This window comes from Heloderma suspectum, chromosome 7, assembly GCF_057233095.1.
Source record: "Heloderma suspectum isolate Gila_16-S chromosome 7, 16-S_ref, whole genome shotgun sequence".
Classification (NCBI taxonomy): domain Eukaryota; kingdom Metazoa; phylum Chordata; class Lepidosauria; order Squamata; family Helodermatidae; genus Heloderma; species Heloderma suspectum.
Window position 1 is genome coordinate 102,959,173 of NC_139464.1, and position 16,025 is coordinate 102,975,197.

The window sequence follows — 16,025 nt, forward strand, 5'->3', positions numbered from 1 at the left end:
ATCACTCACTAACCTCCTACTTATTATTAACCCATACTCATTAGTGCTCATTAGTGCACTAATACTAATACTAATAGTGCACTAATACTAATACTAATACATTAGTGCACTAATAATAGTGCACTAATACTAATACTAATTAGTGCACTAATACTAATTAGTGCACTAATACTAATAATATTAGTGCACTGATATTAATGCACTAATACTCATTAGTGCATTAGTACTCATTAGTGTACTAGCATGTCAGTGAAATCCTTGAGCACAAGAACACTGCCGCACTTGCTGCTGGACGTGCACCAGTGGACGTATCATTGTGCTTCCATCATGACTACAGAATGCCAAACACCATGGCTCACTCTGGGCGCTGTAATGTTCCCCATGTCTCTGAAATTGCTGCTGTGTTTGTAACCTCAGATGGATTTCCTCTGGCTGATCGTTGTCTGGTAGTATATCCTAAAGGTGCACAGTGCCACAAGTTCTCCTATATGGAGAGTCATGGCAATCCTTAGGTTTATCCTTTGCTGCACTTTCATGGTGAGGCTGTATGCAGTCCTGGCATGGTGCATGTTGCAGCCAGGCAAACCAAGTTGGCATCTATCTGCCTTCACCTGTCTTCTGCCATGGACAACTCTATAATGTCATGAGTCGTGTGTGCTCCTTGGCAAACCTCAAGATTCAAGGCATCGATGGACCAGAACAAGGATGTTATAGTGGCCAACCTGGAGCTTACACCCAAGAATATTGTATTTAAGGAATTTTTGTAAAGATAAAAGATGTAACACTTTGAATGTTTCAATAAACACAGTTAGTTAAGTTAAACCTTTTTGTTAGATTTGATTTTTCTCCATGAATTGTGTTTGTGGGTAACCAACTTGTTTCTCTCAAAATTACTGGGCAGAATACAGCTTTCACATTTTGCCTTGTATCTTTAGTCATGCAATACCTAGAGACTTGCTTTTTTTAAATTAATGAAAGCTATAAATCTGAGCCAATTAATGGTCTAAACGAGCAGTAGGTAGCATGGATAGAATTTAAAGGATTCTTTGACATTATTACAGGAGGAGGACAGGTGCTCCTAAACGTGCCTTTCCCAGTTTTATATAATGCACAGCCAATTGGAATAACATCAGCCTTTCTAAGGATAAAACAAGTCCAATGTTGCTCCTTCTAGAAGGAACTGCCATCCAGTATGTATATCAGGCATGTAGCTAGACTGACTCACAGCACCTACAACATAAAGCTACCGCTTCCATTTCCCTGCCATTGGTATTTTATATTACCATTGAGTCATTCTGCATTTTCTTGTTTGTATCAGATTAAAAATAAGCTAATCATGGCTGGCTGAGGAATGCTGGGAGCTGATGGAATTTTTTCTCTCTAAGCATGCCTAGAATTGTGCCTTAAATCATTTAAAATGTTTGATCTTGCCAAGAAAGAAGAATCAGGCTTTCCCTGCTTAAACTAACAATATTTGAACCTCATTAGCAATTCTAATGACAATTTAATCATATTATACAGAGCAAGGTTCCAAGAACTGGCACAAAGCATGCTGTAAAGGCATATACAATAAAGTATAAGCTAACCTTAGTTTCTGGTAGTATTTACCATATACACTTACACTGCCTAGATACCAAGGTATCACCGGCACCATTAAGATCTTATGAGCCAAGCAAAGCAAGGTGTTTGGTTTGATTTAACCATTGGGAATGCTTGCACGGACTTATGTAAGTTTGTCTGCAGGAATCCACAGGGTTATGAACAAGCAACCACCATGACAAGCATCCTTCCCCCTCTGGCAAGCGTGAAGGTAAGTGAAACAGAGACAAGCCAAGAGCTGAAGTAAAGAGGGCTTTCCCCTGCAGTTCTGCTGAGCTTCAGAAACGTCCCAAGTCCTTCCAAAGTTCAGCACGACAGAGATGAACACCACCCTACTCCCAACCTTGAGGTCGGGAGGAGAGTGGGAGTTTGCCCCTAGTGTCACAGTTTGCCTTTCTGGATCAGCTAAGAAAAGTTATTAAGCCCTCTAAGAGTCAGCTCAACCAAAAATGGTTATTGTTTTTTGTAATTTAGAAGGATTTTAAAAAATAAAGCTGGAGGCTGTAAATAGGATTCCATTTTTTTGTTTTGCTAAAACATTTTAAGTTTTTGTTCCTTAGCATTGGTATTAGTTTACTGCCAAAGTGTGTTTAATGTGTGTTTCAGCACATGTTGGGGTGTATATAAATATATATATATATATATATATATATATATATATGTAACACACACTTTATATATCCACATAGAATTAATTTTCTGTGACTTTCAAACAACTACTCAGTTCCATCATCTATGTAAGAAAAATATGTAAAATATACTGTAATATGTTATCTGAAGAGAGGTTTCTCAAGCATTGATATTTACTAGGGCTGCAACATTAATCAGTTAATCAAACCAATCAATCAAATTATGCAAAGTTGATCAAAATATGGTTTCTGATTAATCATCTTCCCACCCACCCAAAAGTGAAAATTTTGTTTTTATTGGCCCTGAGCCTTGACACCCAGAGGAGGGGAGCTTACAGTAGCGGGGAGGGAAAGGGCAAGCTGGACAGAAGGAGCCATCTATTGGCTTGTTTAGGGAGCAGAGGCATGGTAAAAACATGTATCTTTCTAATGAAGGGCAAGCAGCATTCATAACAAATTTCCTGCCCCACATTACCGCTGCAATATATTGCTCATCTTAAAACACTCCCCTACCAACTTTTTTTCTGAATAATCAATCCTATGGACACTTAACCTTGGGGGTTTCTCCATGAACAATTTACTCTGAGCTGGCTGCGTCTGGAAGTAGTTAGGCATATATATGATCTCATGGCCATCCAACAGCCACCCCGGAGCTTATCACAGAAAAACCAGATTTCCTGAGACTGCTAAAAGTCCAATTCTTTTCCTTAAGTAGGGTTCTCCATGATATAGTTGTTGTGTGCCCCAACCCCCGTATTTACCTCGGGTATGCTAGCCCTGCCAAGGGGTGTGCCTTTCACCATGACCCTGGTCAAGGGGTGTTTCCCATCCCTGTGTCTCCCAGCACAAACCAATTAGTGTCTACTCAGAAGTTACTCCCACTGTGGTCAATGAGGCTTGTCCCCTGAATGTGCACACCAGCATTTACAGAGATCCCCCTCAACTGAAATAGCAGATTTTAAAGCACTAACTCCCTAAAGGCAGTAAAGCACTTTCCCAAAGCTGCGAATCTCTGTTGTTTGATTTATTGCCAATCAGAAGTAACCTTTTCCACCTTCGATCACCAGATCCTGCCCAGTGTGGGGTTAAAAAGGGGGCTGGTTCCCCCATCCCTTTGTTTCCCTTCTGACTTTCCCAGCACAAACACATGTGTGCCTACTCAGAAGTAACTCCCATTGTGGTCAATGAGGCTTGTCCCCAAAATGTGCACTCCTGAAGTTACTAGAGTCCCATGAATCGAAATAACGCATTTAGGAACCTTAATGTCAAAGCTTCGATTGATCGCAGCATCAGCAGATCAGGTGAGAGAGAACATTGTGTTCCATTAGTGATTGTTCTTTATGGGAGTAAATAACACTGTGGGGCGGGAGTGGAGAGAGAAGGAGATTGTTCCCAGCATTGTCAGTTTCAGGGGAAGGAGAACACTGTGTTTCTTCAGTAATTGTTCTTTAATGGAGTATATAATGCTGGGGGCTGGGGGAGACAGAGAGAGGAGGAGACTGATTTATGTAGCGACACATGAGGAAACCTGGGATTTTATCGAAGGTGAAAGGGGAGAAAGCCTCGAGGGAGGGAGCCTCTCTTATTGAGCAGCCCCTGCCTATCAGATTATGTTCACTCCAACCCCACCCCCCAACCCGGAAGTATGTTCTGTGAAGCAACTTTTACTAGCGAGATACACTTGCTTGTGGAGCCCCGCGCAGAGCAAAGCCGGCTCCTTGAAAAATCCGGGTAAGCCACAATTGGCTTCTCCTTCTGTCTCCTTCCATTGACATGAAGAAACCTTCTTAGAAATAAGCTCAATTTATCACACTAAGATTTACATCTGAGTAAACATACACAGAACTGAGGAAATAGCTGTTTTTAAGAGGCAATTTTGGTGTCTTATCTTTTAATTTAACTATAAGTTAAAGCAACCTTTTAAAATGCTGCTACACTGTCACAGCCCAATTACACATTTGTAAATATACAAATAAAGCAACAGAAATTCAGCCTACCTGCACCAACTTCTTTTTCTTCTTCTTCTATGTTATTCTTAATACTATCATATTCTTCATCTATTGTTTGATTTCCCCGCATCCGAGATAAAATTCTACGTGCTTTTTGAGTCTGCCCTTTCTGTATAAGCCAACGGGGACTTTCAGGAAGAAAGAGGAAGCCAAGAAACTGTACAACGGCTGGAATTGCTGAGAGGCCCAGCATATACCTAGAAAAAACACAAATCTCTTTAATGCAGATTTATCAAGGTTATTTTCACAGAAGACAGCAAAGATTTAAGGCCTTAGCCTATTTCTGATCCCATTTCATAGTTTTCTAAATAAGCAGATGGAGGTAGCACAATTTATATCCCAAGATTTCTGCAGCAGCCAATTTAAAGAAATTTTAAATATATTTTCAGATGTTCCTTACAGACATAATGTTAATATTTTGCTCTTTGCAGATCAGTTATGTTGGTATCATAAAGTTAGCCCAGATTGAGCCAAGATATAGAATACACATGATCCAGCCTGATTTCAGACCATTAGAAAGCACTCGCCTCTTAGCATGGTGTTCACCAACTGCGAAACGCATCCAGTTGACTTGAGATTTTATTGCTGGATTGCCCACAGCTAGAAGCAACTGAAGGCAACCCTTCATCAAGCACATTTCCTTTAATTGGGGGGGGGGGAGCCAGGGGAAGCACTTAATGAAATCCAAACTTCCCGATTCCCCAATTTTAGTCAAACCATGTATGACTTCCCTATTACCTTCTAAGAACAGCAAAGGAACTGGGCTCTCTCTACTCTGCCATAATTCAAGCACTGATCAGGCAATTCCTTTACTGCAGTTCTGATTTTGAAAAATAAAGCACCCCACATACTCAACAAAATGACTAAACTGTCTTAACCATTCCCTGCAGAAAGCAGCTCAGGAAGTCTATCCTAGCCTAATTGTGATGCTACTGACTCATTGAGCGGAATTGGTGCTGAAAGTGCTTACAGTTCTCCGGTTACTGGAATATCCCCATGCAAGTTGGAAATCTTACATCATATCTATTTGCTCTATAAGAGCATTTCCCTTGTAGAATACATTTTGGGTCATCAGGGATTGAAATTTATGCATGGAGGAAAGTAAAATAGGCCACAAAAATCTTCCCTGCTTCTAAAATCCCAAAGATTGCTACTTGGAAAGCTATTCTGCTCTTCATTTGGCCACATGCTCTAATCAGCAATGCACATATAATCCAATTATCCAGAGCATAAACAGTTTCTCCTCACCAACAGCCCCGAATGGTGCAAACAAAATAAGCATGAAGGAATCAAAGGCAATGTGTGTGCACATAAAGAGCCATTTTAAAATAAATTTAGTGGTTTTCTAGATTACAGATAGTACATAATGTTTTTAATATTTTTAAATGTTTTTAATGTTTAATATTGTATTATTTTGATATTTTTGATCTTGTATTTTTTTGTTTGGTTATTGTGTGTATGTATTTCTTGTTTGATTTGGTTTTATGAATGTAAACCGCCCTGAGGGCATTTGCCAGTTGGGCAACATACAAATCTAACAAATAAATAGTTTATTCAAAATTGATCTTAAAAAAAAAAACATTTTAGGTTGTTAACTTGGTTATTTTGGTTAAAGAAAGACTTCAAATATTTAAGTACTATAAAAAGGAAAGCATAGGTCCCCAAGGAAGCTAACATGTATCATGGCTGCATTTGCTACACACCTTCCATACTCTGATGTATAACATTAAAAGACAAAATTCGTATCTTCTTGATTCAATCCATATCGAAATTGAATTTCCACAAGTGTTACTACTGCTATTGAGAGCCAATTTCACAAAAAGGAAGAAAGATTCTAAACATGTAAAGAAGAAGAATTAAATAAGTGTCTAAAATGATGTATAGGTTGCATTTTTAAACGCAACACATTTAGGGGAGGTCTCCAATACCTTTGGAGGCTTTCCTCCTTTTAATGCCTATTCGTAGAGGACAGCAGAATTTCACATTTAGGAGTACAAAGGACATTGCTAAGAAAATAATTTGTGTGTGTGTGTGTATTATATATCTATAAAAAGAGATGTGTGTTACTGCAGCTTCATTTTGACTTCAAAAAATTCACACCAACCTCCATCCATCCTTTGGAAGATAACTGAAGGCTCCATCTATAACGCTTGCAAAGAACTGTCCTCCTGTGATGAAGAGTGTATTTATAGTAACTAATCTGCCTCTTAGGTGGGGTGGAGCAACTTCTGCAATGTATACTGGAACTGTCATAGAAGCAACACCTACAAGAAAACAATTAAAATCAGTCATCAAAATGGACCTGTCCTTAAAAATAACAATATAGGACATCGTCAACAGAATCAATGTCATCTACAATTATGATGTTCAAACATCCATAGAGGAGAAAGCCTTTTAGCAATACCCTCAAAATATTTAATCAAACAAAGAACTCCTGGTGCTATTTATAAATACTAGGGCTGTGCACCGCTTCAGCCCAAGGCTCAAACCCCGAGTCGAAGAGGGCTGCTTCGGGCCACTTTGTGCCCCCTCCGAGGCGAAGTGGAGGGGACACAAAGCGGCCCAGAGCAGGTCGGGGGCTCGATGCACTTCAGCCCCTGGCCCAGCCCCCCCAGCGCCTCCAGGTCCTTACCTGAGCTGCCTTCTCCTCGCCACCACCAGCTCTGCCGCCACGCCACCTCTGCCACCGCCACGCCGCCTCCTGTGGCCTGGACACGCAGTAACTCTTCTTGCAGGGAGTCGCTGTTTTTAAAATGGCAACCTCCTGGAAGTTCCAGGAAATTCCCATTTTAAAAATGGCGATTCCCTGCAAGAAGAGTCACCGGACATCTAGGCCTGATTAGATGGCAGCAGCAGCGGCAAAAGCAGGAGAAGTTTGCCACTGCCCACTGCCACCACCATCTCCTGAGGCCTAGATGCCTGGCGACTCTTCTTCCTGGATGCTGCAGTGGCAAAGACAGCAGCAGCAGGCAGCGCAACAGAGAAGGCAGCGGCGGCAGAGGAGGCGGTGGCCCAGGTAAGGAGCTGGGGGGTTGCGTGGGGGCGTTGGGAGGGAACCCACTTCGGGGTCAGGGCCGAGGTGGGTCGGAAGCCTCCAGAATCTGCCCGAGCTGGATTGGGTCCACCTCAGAAGGCGTGAAGTGTCTTCCAAGTCAGATCGGATCCCTGCACAGCCTTAATAAATACTCAGCTTGACAACATATTGGAAAGAGATAAGGAGTTATAAAAGTAGAAAAATAATTTTTAAATCATGTGAATATAAATGGAAAATTGTACTGCAAGTTGAAACGCTTCAATGAGGTCAATAAGGTAAGCAAATGAATGCTGAAGGTGCGGATTGCAGATTTAAGATTTCTTTCGGTTAGACTTGTATCCCACCTTTCACACTAGCATCAAGGAAACAAGCATAATACAACTGAATATAGAATAGAACAAAGACAACAAACAGCAGATAAAAAAGCAATGAACAGGTGAAATCCCCATTAGCATGTATATTCTGCCATTCAGCTGTACAAAATAAGTGCCAATATATGTTATCAACTGACATTTCTAGTAGTCTGTAAAGGGGACGGAGGAGGGGGAGGAACCAAAAAACCTCCTCAGACCAATATCAGCCTGAGGTGCAATATGCTGTTATATTTCCTCTAATAGTCAAATAAATAACCAACAGGCCTATAAAGCACTTCCTTCATGAAACTAAATTTAAGAGCTGGCCTCTTACCATATTGCTGAAGAAATGTTTTTAAAAAGTAAACTAACTGGTTTATATGGCTATATTTTTTATATTGTGTTTTTTCTAACTTGTGTCCCAAAGCACACCTCATACTTAAAGTAATCCTTACCACCTCCAAAACTATTTACACTACTATAATCACATATCCATCTAAAGCTTGGAAGAGGACCAGCTGCACCAGGTGGATCCTGAGCCTGTTTCTGTCCCTGCCAAACAGGTGCTTAAGGTAAGGCTGCCAGAGGCAGCGCCTCAGCATGCGCCTCGGTGTCACGCCAAGTGTGCACTTAGCAGTGCACTTGGAGATCATGGAGGAGCATATGAAGACCTGCCCTCTCCAGAGATACCAGCAACCAGTTACTAGCAGCAAATAGCAGCAGCACAGGGCAGCAGCTTTAAAGACCAGGAAGAAAGGGGCAAACGCAGATCTTATCTGCTCCTTCTTAGCTGCTGCTCTCTTTTATATCCTTTTATATTGTTGTATATTTTATATCTTAACATTTTAATATGTGCCTGGGAGGACCATTGAGCAACTCAGGGGATCGGGAAGGTGTCACCATAACTGTGGTCACGGGTAGGGAGAGGTATGGCGTTGCGGGATTAACAGGCCAGGTGAGGAGAATCGGGGCTAGACACCTTATGGCTATCCCCTCTTCTGGTTCTTCCCCCAACCAGATTGCTCCTGGCAGCCTTTCCAGCTTGCCCTCAGTCTGGTGGTGCTGATGCTGAATGCCAGGTCGGTCCAAAATAAAATCTCCCTCATCCATGATTTGATTGTGGATGAGGGAGCTGACCTGGTATCTATTACTGAGACCTGGGTGGGGGAACTGGGAGGGCCGTATCTCCCAGCTGTGCCCTCCTGGGTACTCAGTGCAGCACCAACACCGACGCGAGGGTCGGGGAGGGCGGGGTTCCCGTGGTCTATAAGAAATGTGATCCCCCTCTCTAGGCTTCCTGCTCGTTCAAGTGCAGATCTTGAGTGCTTATACCTTGTGTTGGATACCCGGGACAGATTAGGGATTCTGTAGGTGTACCGCCCACCCCGCTGCCCATCAGACTCCCTGCCTGAGCTGATGGAGGTGGTCTCGGACTTGGTGTTGAGGACCCCTAGGATGATGGTCCTGGGGGAGCTCAACTTCCATGCCAAGGCCACTGTATCCAGGGCAGCTCAGGACTTCATGGCCGCCATGACAACCATGGGGCTGTCCCAACATGTCATCGGCCCAACATATATAAAAGGACACACGCTTGATCTGGTTTGCTCGACTGGGCAAGAGGATGGTGATCTGAAAGTGGAGGAATTAAAATCTGTCCCTTTGTCACGGTCAGATCACTTCCTGTTGAGGTTTAGACTCCTGGCAGCCTTACCCCTCTGCAAGGGTGGGGGACCTATTAAAATGGTCTGCCCCTGGAGGCTAATGGATTCTGATGGATTCCAGAGGGCTTTGGGGGATTTTCCAGGCTGGTGCTCCTGTCAAAGCCCAGGTCGCTCTGTGGAATGCAGAAATGACTCAGGTGGTTGAGACGATTGCGCCCAAGTGCCCTCTCCCTCTGAGCAGAGCCCGGCCAGCTCCTTGGTATACACCTCAGCTGAGAGCAATGAAGCAAGAGGGGAGACAACTAGAATGCAGGTGGAGGAAAACTCGTGCCGAGTCTGACCGAACACAGGTTAGAGCTCACTCTCGAGACTACTCTGTGGTGGTGAGGGTGGCAAAGAGACAGTTCTTTTCCACCAGAATTGCATCTTCTCAGTGTCGTCCAGCAGAGCTTTTCTGAGTGGTTCGCGGCCTGTTACATTCTGGGCCAGGGAGAGAGACTGTGGAACCCTCAGTTGCATGCTGTGATGAGTTTGCACAGCACTTTGAAGATAAAGTAGCTCAGATTCGTCATTAATTGGGACACCACGATTAATGCAGTTCCATTGGTAGAGGCGTTCAGAGCATCGTCTGGTCCAGTTTTACTGGATGAGTTTCATTTATCGAGGCCTGAGGATGCAGACAAGGTGCTTGGCTGAGTCCGATCAACCACTTGTGTGCTTGACCCTTGCCCTTCATAGCTTATTACATCAAATAAGGAGGGGATGTCTGGCTGGTTGTAAATTCCTCCTTGAGAGAGGGAGTGGTACCAGCCTTTTTAAAAAAGGTGGTAACCAGACCATTCCTGCAAAAGCCTAACTTGGATCAGGAGGATGTTAACAATTATAGGCAAGTGGCCAACATCCCCTTCCTGGGCAAGGTGCTTGAGCGGGTGGTTGCAGGACAGCTCCAGGCACTTTTGAATGAATCTAGATCCATTTTAATCGGGCTTCAGGCCTGGTTTTGGAACGGAAACTGCCTTGGTCGCCCTGTGGGATGACCTCTGCCGAGAGAGGGACAGGGGGAGTGCGACCCTGTTGATTCTCCTGGACCTCTCAGCAGCTTTCGATACCATCGACCGTGGTATCCTTCTGGATAGGTTGTCTGAGTTGGGAGTTGGAGGCACTGCACTGCAGTGGTTCCGCTCCTATTTGGATGGCCGATTCCAGAAGGTGGTGCTGGGGGATTATTGCTCTGTGCCATGGCAACTATGCCATGGGCTTCCACAGGGATCTATTTTATCCCCCGTGCTGTTTATCATCTACATGAAACTGCTGGGGAAGGTTATTCGGAGGTGTGGGCTGAGGTGCCATCAATATGTGGATGACACCCAGCTCTACCTCGCTTTCTCATCAAACCCAGGTGAGGCAGTGGCTGTTCTGAATAGGGATGTCAGAGAATTTTGCCACGAATCTTGGGGAGGCCGAATGCCAGCGCATTTGGCCCCCCGAAATCGGTGGCGAAACAGTCTGCCCCCCGCCCCCCCCGGGACGGGACTTACCTTGGGCGAATCTGGCGGTATGGTATCTTTTTGACAGGATTAGATGACATTTGTCAGCATTGTTTCTCCTTCTGTGGAGATAAAGGGCAGGTTTGCACAATAATTTTCAGCCACTGTTTCTTAAATAAGACACCGTGGTTTGTGGCATGTGCCAGGCACCCATTCCATAACCCACCCCCCAGTCATAGGTTGTTGTATCATCCAACCCCAGCAAGAGTAGGCTACAGTTGGCTGCTGCGAGCATGCAAACTAGCCCTTAGGGCTGTAGGTGGTTTGTTAACCACACCAACAACCCACCCTTGCCAGATTTGGAAAACATGACAACCTATGAGTGAGGGTTGGGTTATGGGAATGGGTGCCCATGGGTTATTTAAACCACTGTGGCTGAAAATGATTGTGCAAACCAGGTCAAAGCCTGGCAGATTTCAGGCAGATAGATGAAAGGGGGCTTTGCAAGAAAAGCATCCCACACAAAAATAAAATGAAAGAAAGAAGAAAAGGTGGGGGGGACATCATTCGACCTCCACAGAGCACAAAGCTCTCATGTTAACTCTTGTTGTTGTTGTTCAGTCGTTCAGTCATGTCCGACTCTTCGTGACCCCATGGACCATAGCACGCCAGGCCTTCCTGTCCTGTGCTCTCTCCCGGAGCGTGCTCAAGTTCATATTCATTGCATCCGTGATGCTATCTAGCCATCTCATCCTCTGCCGTCCCCTTCTCCTTTTGCCTTCAGTCTTTCTCAGCATCAGGGTCTTTTCCAGGGAGTTTTCTCTTCGCATTAGGTGGCCAAAATATTGGAGCTTCAGCTTCAGAATCTGTCCTTCCAATGAGCAGTCAGGGTTGATTTCCTTTAGGATGGACTGATTTGACCTCCTTGCAGTCCAGGGGACTCGTAAGAGTCTTCTCCAGCACCACAGTTCGAAAGCATCAATTCTTCGGCGCTCAGCCTTCCTTATAGTCCAGCTCTCACAGCCATACATTACTACTGGGAAAACCATAGCTTTGATTAGACGGACCTTTGTCGGCAAGGTGATGTCTCTGCTTCTTACGATGCTGTCTAGGTTTGCCATAGCTTTCCTCCCAAGGAGCAAGCGTCTTTTAATTTCATGGCTACAGTCACCGTCTGCCGTGATCTTGGAGCCCAAGAAAGTAAAATCTGTCACTGCTTCCATTTCTTCCCCTTCTATATGCCAGGAAGTGATGGGGCCAGATGACATGATCTTTGTTTTTTTAATGTTGAGTTTCAAACCAGCTTTTGCACTCTCCTCTTTCACCCTCAACAAGAGGCTCTTTAGATCCTCTTCGCTTTCTGCCATTAGGGTGGTATCGTCTGCATATCGGAGGTTGTTCATAATTCTCCCAGCAATCTTAATTCCGACCTCTGATTCATCCAACCCGGCATTTCTCATGATGTACTCTGCATATAAATTAAATAAGCAGGGTGACAATATGCAGCCTTGTCGTACTCCTTTCCCAATTTTGAACCAATCGGTTGTTCCATGTCTGGTTCTTACTGTTGCTTCTTGACCCTCGTACAGGTTTCTCAGGAGACAGGTAAGGTGGTCTGGTACTCCCATCACTTTAAGAATTTGCCACAGTTTGTTGTGATCCACACAATCAAAGGCTTTAGCGTAGTCAATGAAGCAGAAATAGACATTTTTCTGGAATTCTCTTGCTTTCTCCATGATGCAGCGAATGTTGGCGATTTGATCTCTAGTTCCTCTGCCTCTTCGAAACCCAGCTTGTACTTCCGGTAGTTCTCGGTTCGCATACTGCTGAAGCCTAGCTTGTAGGATTTTGAGCATCACCTTGCTGGCATGTGAAATGAGCGCAATTGTGCGGTAGTTTGAACACTCTTTGGCGTTGCCCTTCTTTGGAATTGGAATGTAAACTGACCTTTTCCAGTCTTGCGGCCACTGTTGAGTGTTCCAAATTTGTTGGCATATTGAATGCAGCACTTTAACAGCATCATCTTTTAGGATTTTAAATAGCTCGGCTGGAATACTGTCATCTCCGCTAGCTTTGTTGTTACTAATGCTTCCTAAGGCCCACTTGACTTCACTCTCTAGGATGTCCGGCTCAAGTTCAGTGACCGCACTATCATGGCTATCAGGGACATTCAGATCTTTCCTGTATAGTTCTTCTGTGTATTCTTGCCACCTCTTCTTAATCTCATCTGCTTCTGTTAGGTCCCTGCCTTCTTTGTCCTTTATCATGCCCGTCTTTGCATAAAACGTTCCCTTGAGATCTCCAATTTTCTTGAAGAGATCTCTAGTCTTTCCCATTCTGTTGTTTTCCTCAATTTCTTTGCATTGTTCATTTAAGAAGGCCTTCTTGTCTCTCCTTGCTATTCTCTGGAACTCTGCATTCAGTTGGGTATATCTTCCCCTTTCTCCTTTGCTTTTCGCTTCCCTTCTTTCGTGAGCTACTTGTAAAGCCTCATCAGACAGCCACTTGGCTTTTTTGCATTTCTTTTTCTTTGGGACGGATTTCGTTGCTGCCTCCTGAACAATGTTACGGACCTCTGTCCATAGTTCCTCAGGCACTCTGTCTATCAGGTCTAATCCCTGAAATCTATTCCTCACCTCCACTGTATATTCATCAGGGATATGATTTAGGTCATACCTGAAAGGTTTAGTGGTTTTCCCTACGTTCTTCAATTTAAGCCGAAATTTTGCAAGAAGCAGCTCATGATCTGAGCCACAGTCAGCTCCAGGTCTTGTTTTGACTGACTGTATGGAGCTTCTCCATCTTTGGCTGCAAAGGACATAATCAATCTGATTTCGATATTGACCATCTGGTGACGTCCATGTGTAGAGTCGCCTCTTGTGCTGTTGGAAAAGAGTGTTTGCTATGATCAGCATGTTCTCTTGGCAAAACTCGATTAGCTTTTGTCCTGCTTCATTTTGTACACCAAGACCATGCCTGCCTGTTATCCCGGTGATTTCTTGACTTCCTACTTTAGCATTCCAATCCCCTATAATGAAGAGGACATCTTTTTTTGGTGTGAGTTCTAGAAGGTGTTGTAGGTCTTCATAGAACCGATCAACCTCAGCTTCTTCGGCATCAGTGGTTGGGGCATAGACTTGAATTCCTGTGATGTTGAATGGTTTGCCTTGGATTCGTACTGAGATCATTCTATCATTTTTAAGATTGTACCCCAGTACTGCTTTTCCCACCCTTTTGTTGACTATGAGTGCTACTCCATTTCTTCTAAGGGATTCTTGCCCACAATAGTAGATATGATGGTCACCTGAATTAAATTCGCCCATGCCTGTCCATTTGAGTTCGCTGATTCCCAAGATGTCGATGTTCAATCTTGCCATCTCATGTTTGACCACCTCCAGCTTACCTTGATTCATTGATCTGACATTCCAGGTTCCTAAACAATATTGTTCTTTACAGCATCGGATTTTCTTTTCACCGCCAGACACATCCACAGCTGAGTGTCCTTTCGGCTTTGGCCCAGCCGCTTCACTCTTTCTGGCGCTACTTGGAAATACCCTCTGCTCTTCCCCAGTAGCATATTGGACACCTTCCGACCTGAGGGGCTCATCTTCCGGCGTCATCTCTTTTAGCCTTGTGATACGTTCCATGGGGTTTTCTTGGCAAGAATACTGGAGTGGGTTGCCATTTCCTTCTCCAGTGGACCACATTTTGTCAGAACTCTCTGCCATGACCTGTCCGTCTTGGGTGGCCCTGCACGGCATAGCTTATGGCTTCACTGAGTTACGCAAGCCCCTTCGCCACAACAAGGCAGTGATCCATGAAGGGGATGTTAACTCTTAGTTAGGGTTAACTAAGATTAGCTGAAAAGATCCATTTATGGATATAAGTACCCTAATCACCCTATTGTTCAGTGGACAATTGCTATGAAAACAGCAGACATTGTGAATGTACTCCTTTGTAAGAAACCTGCCAAATTACAGAAGGATAGACTCTGAGGCCTTTCTGCTAGGATTTTGGAGTAGTAAGAGACAAATTCTGATCCAAAATAAATCCTAGAGAACTAAGGCCAGGAGAAAAAAGAAATATAACATGAACATTTGGGCTCATGACCTGAATGAAAAGATAATCTCAGATCATTTGCTTCAGGCATTTATCAGAGACGACAGGCATAACAACGAGTTCAGTAGTTACTGCGGTAAATCCAAATGCAAAAGCCAAAGCGCAGTTTAGGAATCACATATATACTTGTCAATACATAACTTTAAAAATATATTGACATGGTCTAATGTAATACCTCAAAAAATAATCCCAACCTTTAATATTTACCAGCTGGCAAGCTGCTGACACACCATGTCCTAATAGTATCCATTTCTTATGAGATAAATTGATAATACATTTGTCATAACCAGCATAGGCCTACACAGAATGAGTAAAGAACACATCCACTAGCTCATGTTCCAGACACTGAGGTTGCGAAGATAAGAAACAGGTCACTTCAAAGTAGCTCTGCTTCTTCGACACATTAACTGACTCAACTAATGTCATATCAGACAGTACCATATTAATTTATGTGACTGATATTAAGGTAATAAGATGCATATTCTTAACAAAAGATAATTATCCCGGTGTTCCACAAGAGGGTGCTTTAAATTACACCTTGACATTTTCTGATAAGCTTTTGTTAGCCTAACAAATGCAATTGCTGTGGGCAACTGCCTCAGCTTCATTATATAGAAGTAAGCTGCCAAGATCACAGCCAGTGATGCAGGGTCAAGAATTTTCCACAGAATGTTTTTCTACTTGTAGGAATGCATTGTTCCATAAACTTATATAATCACAATGCAAGTCAAATTGGGCAGCTAGATTGGATATAATATTAGTCAAATCAAAAAGCTGTAATTCTTTTTTCAGGTGACTATCCCTAAGGAGTACATGTGTTTATGTGTATAGGTCTCCAGACATGTAAAATTTAGCATAACAGTTTAATTATTGCTTTCTCTGAAGACCTAACAATGTATGGGAAGTGTATGCTATTGAGTTGTACATTTTTTAAGACATGACAATCCAATAATCGCTCAGAACTGGCTTTGTGACATTAGAAAAACTTGATTGGCTACATACCATTGTGATATCACAATATTTATTATGCTATTTTTGGTTGGCTAGGATCATCCAATGAAGGGGAACAGCTAAAGGAAAATGGCACTAGAACAGCAACTGACTAGAAACAACTGCTGTGAACAAAGAAAGAAG

The 16,025-nt window shown here is 43.4% G+C and overlaps 1 protein-coding gene across 1 annotated transcript in view; it reads right to left on the reverse strand.

Annotated features, from left to right (window-relative positions):
* The window catches only part of SLC2A13 (solute carrier family 2 member 13), a 189,998-nt gene that overhangs the window by 136,978 nt on the left and 36,995 nt on the right, over positions 1-16,025 (reverse strand). The window contains exons 2-3 of the mRNA XM_084811010.1: positions 6,342-6,501; positions 4,226-4,434 (exon numbers count right to left, since the gene is read on the reverse strand). Coding sequence (XP_084667136.1) covers positions 4,226-4,434; positions 6,342-6,501 — 369 coding nt within the window. The remainder of the gene's footprint in view (positions 1-4,225; positions 4,435-6,341; positions 6,502-16,025) is intronic.